Genomic DNA, 7,141 nt, shown 5'->3' with positions numbered 1-7,141 from the left:
TTATGTTTATCATAAAAAGGAAGTGGTATATAAGATAATAACATATTAAGTTTAATATATCATAACTCTTTATTCCTATCTAAGTAACTCGTTTTCTTAATATTTTAATTTTATAATAATAAAAATAATACACACACTTTACACATAAAACGCACACACAACGTGTGAATCCACCCTTATATTTTCAATAATAAGTAATAATAATAATAAATAAAATTAGCCTACTTTCCTGAAACTTGTCACGCAACTTCTGTCAACTCTGCACCACCCGCCACCGCCAACCTCCCTTATATACTTCACTCACCACCCACACTCTCCTCACTCAATCCACCTTTCTCTCTCTAACTTTCTCTTTCTAAACAACAACCAACTACAATTCTAATGGCAGTTGAAGCTTTAAATTCTCCGACGACGGCAACCACGCCTTTGTTTAAACAAGATTCCAGCAATCATCTGAGGTATTTGGACTCATGGACAAAGGGCAAAAGATCAAAAAGGCCAAGGGTGGATCAGCCACCGACTGAGGAGGAGTACCTTGCTTTCTGCCTTATGTTACTTGCCCGCGGCGGCCATGGTGGTTCTGGTTCTGGTTCTGGTTCCGATTCTGCTTACGTGGCGCCGCCGCAGCGTGCTAACTCACCGGCTCTTAGTATAATTGTACCGCAGGAGCCGCAACCGGTTGTTTACAAGTGTAACGTGTGTGATAAAGCTTTTGGGTCTTACCAGGCGCTAGGTGGACACAAGGCTAGCCACCGGAAAAACAACCCAGCCGCCGCCGGAGCTGAGATCGAACAGTCTGCTGTAACCACCACCTCCTCCACTAGTGGCACCCACGGTGGTGGAAGTGGAAGGAGTCACGAGTGCTCTATTTGCCACAGATCTTTCCCTACCGGACAAGCGTTGGGTGGACACAAGAGGCGCCACTACGAAGGTGTTATCGGCGGTGGCCGTGCCAGCAGCGGAATCACCTCATCGGAAGGAGTCGGCTCCACCAATAGTCAACGCGGGTTTGACCTGAACCTCCCTGCTCTTCCGGAATTTCTTCCCGGATTCGTCGATGAAGAGGTCGAAAGCCCACACCCCACCAAAAGATCCCGACTTTTTCCACCGGTCAAACTAGAGATCGCCACCCACCAATAAAATCACGATTACAAATTCTGGGTTTTCGATTTTAGGAATTTTATGATTAGAAATTTGCCGATGTTTGTTTAGTATTCTTTTCACACGAATCATTCTATGTAAATAATTCTTGTATTTGATGAATTAAATTTTATTAATTCTTGATTGTTTTACGATTTGCCGGAATCTCTTGTAACTTACGCGATTTATTGAATTGCGTGGCGTATAATTAATTCACCGTCGTGATCCTCAGCCGAAAACTGGGGCAAAAAGGTAACGGAATAACTTTTGTTCTACTCTTACCGTACCCGACCCTCAACTATTCTAGTCGTGCTAGATTATACCCTCCCTCAACTAAGGTTCCATCCGAATTCCCCCCCCGCCCCCCCCCCCCCCCCCCCCCCCCCCAATTAATTAATTTTAAGTAATGGTTAATGACCATGGAAATTAGAGTCTTATCAACATTAAGACGAAGATTGCAAACAGGTTACCTATAATATATCAAATATTATAAATCTACTTGCATACTTTAGCCACCTTTTGAAGAACTTAAATATATTATTTGGATTGGAATTACAACATCTCAAATAAGCTACAAGCTACACTGCTAAGTTTTTTGTTTTTGTATGGTTAGTCAATTTATTTTGAAGACTACATAGCATTTTGTTTTTGTATGGTTAGTCAATTTATTTTGAAGACTACAAACATTGGAAACCCTAATATTTTAAGTGACCCTATATAATGGGTTTCCACATTATGCCTAGTATGCCTAACGTACCCTCTGGTACGCCCAGTGTACTAGGTGGCTCTGGCTTAAGGATCACACGCATTCGTACGCTAAGCGTACACATACGTACACCTAACGTACTCCGCTGCCACATTTCTCAACTTAGGGGCTTATCTTGCCAAAACTCCAAACATTCATAGCTTCTTTGATACAACTCTGATTCCACATGTCCTCATACCTACAGGAAGGTGACGAGATGCCCTACGCTTCTGGCAACTCGTTGCAACCCCGAGGCTTCCTCTTACCCAGTTTGCAGCCCACGAACTCTAATCACAGATGATCAAGAACTGGATGTTACAATTCTCCCCCACTTGAATTAGATTTCGCCCTCGAAATCGCTCCTTATCAACACATAGATCGAGCCCAAAAACTTGAGAAGCACCACCGGAAGGGCCTTGAATCATACAACAATCTCTTCTAAAGATACCTGAACCCATCAGGAGCTCCCAAACCCGAAAAGGATGGACTCTACTGTGGTACTCGCTTTGTCTCACCAGCACTTGCAAACTCTAGTAGTCTGTCTCCCTTCCAGACCACCCTTGTGAGGTATCACCAGGTCATCCGCTCATCGAATGATCGATCCCAAAATCACATTCTCATCTCTAATTATCTTGATGCGACTGATGAATTTAGATCATCAACCATAACTATTAATGAGCACACACGCCTGACCTATCAGCCGATCGAGATCATATACCAAAAGAACAAGAAGGGTCATATCCCTCCGACTGTATGACTATTAGAACCCATCTGCACAAAACAAACCTCAATACTTTATTCTCGTACAATAGGAAACAATTGTACTTGCTTAGAAGTATCCTTGGGCTTATAAGCACATAAGCTCCAACTCCTTATCAAATATTCCCTTCAGCACAGATTACCAGGTTAGCTCTCAACCCAGTTAGATGAACCTCCCAAGGTTACTCATTGTTTGACCAAAACGTCTCACCGGCTTCCTCTTCCCAACAACTATCTCGACTCATAGTGATACACTAGTCACGAAGTTTGCCTTACCTCAAGTGAATATTACAACCCCTTCTGAAGTTTTCGCACCTTCGACCTCTGACGCCTACTGCATACCGGTTCCCTCAACTCAGTACGTGGGGCGTACTGGAATTACGATGGGCGTACACTCAGTTTTGTTTAGTCCAGTTTCTTGGTCTTAACCCGTTAAAACCTTAGCTCATTTCTCAGATCTGGGCTTCCTAGTAGCTCTTACTCCATAAAGTCAGGGACTTTAAGCCTTTGCATGGCTTATGTGGCCACAACCACACAAAACACTCATTCTCTTTTCTCATTAAGCTCTTATCTCAAGCATTATTTGATTCTAACATCCACGATCTCATTTTTATTAAACTACTCCATCAAAAACACTTAAAAGGACAAATAATGGGCTATGGAGTTTATCAACTCATAAAGCTTCAAGCTTTGGGACCAAAAACCCTAAAATGAACCATACTATGCACAAACCAAAACGAAATATGAAAGATTTGAGCTTTATACCTTTCAATGATGCTTCATCCCCATAAAAGTTCAGATCCAAAGCGTGGACTCCAACTTCTTTCCCTTCAAGGCTCCTTCTTCACTTCCAAGGAATCACAAGGTCATCCCAAGGGCTCTCATTTACTCACAATCTGATATGGATGAAGGTTTAGCATTTTGGAGGGTTTGTTCTCTGAGAAAAGTGGCTAGGAATGAGGCCACCTCATTCCTTATATAGGGTCACTTAAAATATTAGGGTTTCCACATTATACCTAGTACACTGGGTGTACCCTCTGGTACGCCCAGTGTACTAGGTGGCTCTTGCTTAAGGATCACACGCATTCGTACGCTAAGCGTACACATACATACACCTAACGTACTCCGCTGCCACATTTCTCAACTTAGGGGCTTATCTTGCCAAAACTCCAAACATTCATAGCTTCTTTGATGCAACTCTGATTCCACATGTCCTCATACCTACGGGAAGGTGACGAGATGCCCTACGCTTCTAGCAACTCGTTGCAACCCCGAGGCTTCCTCTTACCCAGTTTGCAGCCCATGAACTCTTATCACAGATGATCAAGAACTGGATGTTACAATTCCCCCCCACTTGAATTAGATTTCACCCTCGAAATCGCTCCTTATCAACACATAGATCGAGCCCAAAAACTTAAGAAGCACCACCGGAAGGGCCTTGAATCATACAACAATCTCTTCTAAAGATACCTGAACCCATCAGGAGCTCCCAAACCCGAAAAGGATGGACTCTACTGTAGTACTCGCTATGTCTCACCAGCACTTGCAAACTCTAGTAGTCTTTCTCCCTTCCAGACCGCCCTTGTGAGGTATCACCAGGTCATCCGCTCATCGAATGATCGATCCCAAAATCACATTCTCAGCTCTAATTATCTTGATGCGACTGATGAATTTAGATCATCGACCATAACAATTAATGAGCACACACGCCTGACCTATCAGCCGATCGAGATCATATACCAAAAGAATAGGAAGGGTCATATCCCACCGACTGTATGACTATTAGAACCCATCTGCACAAAACAAACCTCAATACTTTATTCTCGTACAAAAGGAAACAACTGTACATGCTTAGAAGTATCCTCGGACTTCTAAGCACATAAGCTCCAACTCCTTATCAAATATTCCCTTCAGCATAGATTACCAGGTTAGCTCTCAACCCAGTTAGATGAACCTCCTAAGGTTACTCATTGTTTGAACAAAACGTCTCACCGGCTTCCTCTTCCCAACAACTATCTCGACTCATAGTGACACACTAGTCACGAAGTTCGCCTTACCTCAATTGAATATTACAACCCCTTGTGAAGTTTTCGCACCTTCGACCTCTGAAGCCTACTACATACCGGTTCCACGCATCTCACAGTTCTTCCCATACCAATGCAACTGTCCCACTCCGGGCTAAGACATCTGATGGAGAACAATACTTCTCAAAATGAACCCATATACGAATCTGGAGCCTCATCTTGCCTACTAAACACACGAAAGAATCCAGACTCAAGGTAGAGATTCGAATTCAACAACAGAATTGGAACCACTCACTTCCAATCTGGTACCCAACTCATGACCCAAGATTCGCAATCCACACATACACCACTTCTCCAATTCCCTTTGGATATGATAACCATGACTTAACTCAGAATATAATGATTCCTGACAAATATCGAGACCTCGGTCTCTCCCTTGTTTTAACCACCAAGATCCTACAGACTCAATTGATGAGGCTACACAACCCTAGGAACTCTCCTGCATCATGCTCTGGCTGGTGAAAACTACAGCTCCCCATAATTCCACATTGCTCTCCCTCTGACAAGTGAAAGCTACGGCTCCCCGTGGTACCATAATGCTCCCTCACTACTTGGCGAGTACCATAGCTCCCCGCAGTATCGCCACCCCATCTCGCTGCCTGGTGGATATTACGGCTCCCCACGGTATCACCACATCCTCTTGCTAACTGGTGAATACTACGGCTCCCTACAGTATCACCACACCCTCTTGCTGACTGGTGAAGACTACAACTCCCCGTAGTGTCACCACACCCTCTCGCTAAACTGGTGAATACTACGGCTCCCTGCAGTATCACTACACCCTCTTACTGACTGGTGAAGACTACGGCTCCCCGTAGTGTCATGACACCCTCTCGCTAACTCATGGATGTTGCATCTCCCGGCAACCTTACAGTACTTTCCTTTATCATCCCACGGTCTCATCCTCAAGTCGACGCCACACTCCGCATCCATTAACCCATGCAATTATACACATAACGGCCCTGAAGTTGGTTTCCTAATCCCCTTCTACCCTTTCCAAAATGCGCCTAACAACCCGTACGCTAAGCCCGAAGTTCTTCACCGCCGAAGCTATCATTTTGACCTAATCACCTCAAATTTTACTATTATAACCTTGAAGAATTTCTAATCACCACATGGTATCTGTCCAACGGCCACTTACCGTGGGGATACTCGACCTTTCCGAATCACGTACATCCTACATTACCCTATTCTTCACTTTGCCTTAGCCACCAATAACCCTGGTCTCTTGCATTCGAACCACAGGTGTCGATAACTGTTCTCTAACCACACTTGAACGAATCGATGATCCCCTTACTGGAAAACCTGTTCTCCCCCACTTAGGGTTCGAACAATCATCAATTGGCACATCCACAATATACTTAGTAGACTGTCTCACCAGTTATGTCACACTTGACTCTTGAACGTATTACACAATCATCCTAGGGCTTTCCCAAAGGAAACCAACCGATCTCCATATATCCCATCCCTGACAAAATCTCAGAATCCTCCCCGCTTGACTGCCTCTAGGCATCTTGATGCCTTAGACTGACACACTGCAGGAAACCCCATTGTTCCGAATCCAATCTGTCTTTAATCCGGAAATAGTGTCCTTTCACGCACTTTGTCTCTAACTCCTCGAACCGCCTCCCAAATCGGGAATAATCATAAAAGCACAGACCTCATTCTCGTTGTCGATACACAACATAGACCACGAGGGCCACCGCCCCGATATACCTCTTTTATCCACCATAAACTGCTAATAAAAGTACTTTTCCCCCAACAAGGCACCTCCTTGTTCTCATCCATCTTAGTCCCACTAATGACTCTTTCCTGGTATAGGGGTACCTTGCAGCAAACATACTGCCCAAATACTCTGGTGAAAAGGTCACCACACTCGCTACCCCACAGGATTTACCTCCAACTCAGAAACTTATATCCCTTCTGCTCCTCACAGAAAACAGCACATTGCGGTCATAGGAAGTGGCATCTCCACTATCGGCTGACTACGTAGCTTAAACCGTAATCCTCCATGAAGCACCACCTCTACTCATCCCCGAGTCTTGCGACTCCGATTGTCATCTCATCTAACTTTCTCGAAACCAACTCGATTTCCCTCTCAAGGTGTGCTCCCTTGAAACTCGTTCAACATGGCCCTCTAGCCCCACACTCTATCACATGTGATCTCAATCTAATCAATCACAACAAAATAACTGATAACACCAGAAGCACTAACCGCCACAAATCATGGTACTCAAACCACGTGATCACCTATCATCTGCTACAAGTCATGGTACTCAAACCATGTGATCACCTTTCATCTGTTACGGATCATGGTACTCGAACCATGTGATCACCTCTCATCTACTATGGATCATGGTACTCGAACCATGTGATCACCTTTCATTTGCTACTTAGATCCTCTGGAATTTTC

At 44.2% G+C, this 7,141-nt stretch overlaps 1 protein-coding gene across 1 annotated transcript; it reads left to right on the top strand.

Moving 5' to 3' along the window:
* Window positions 1-264: 264 nt before the first annotated feature.
* Window positions 265-1,292, top strand: LOC145026486 (zinc finger protein ZAT6-like). The gene has a single exon (XM_078976844.1). It carries the CDS (start codon window positions 382-384, stop codon window positions 1,138-1,140), a length of 759 nt encoding a protein of 252 aa, XP_078832970.1. The 5' UTR covers window positions 265-381; the 3' UTR covers window positions 1,141-1,292.
* The last annotated feature ends 5,849 nt before the right edge of the window (window positions 1,293-7,141 follow it).

This window comes from Lactuca saligna, chromosome 1 (assembly GCF_052625555.1).
Source record: "Lactuca saligna cultivar CGN05327 chromosome 1, ASM5262555v1, whole genome shotgun sequence".
NCBI classification, from domain to species: domain Eukaryota; kingdom Viridiplantae; phylum Streptophyta; class Magnoliopsida; order Asterales; family Asteraceae; genus Lactuca; species Lactuca saligna.
Note: the sequence above shows the minus strand (reverse complement) of the source record. Positions and strands in the feature narration are given on the sequence as shown.

Bases quoted from the DNA above. Each gene is read 5' to 3' on its own strand.
- LOC145026486 (XM_078976844.1), top strand. From the start codon at position 382: ATGGCAGTTGAAGCTTTAAATTCTCCGACGACGGCAACCACGCCTTTG.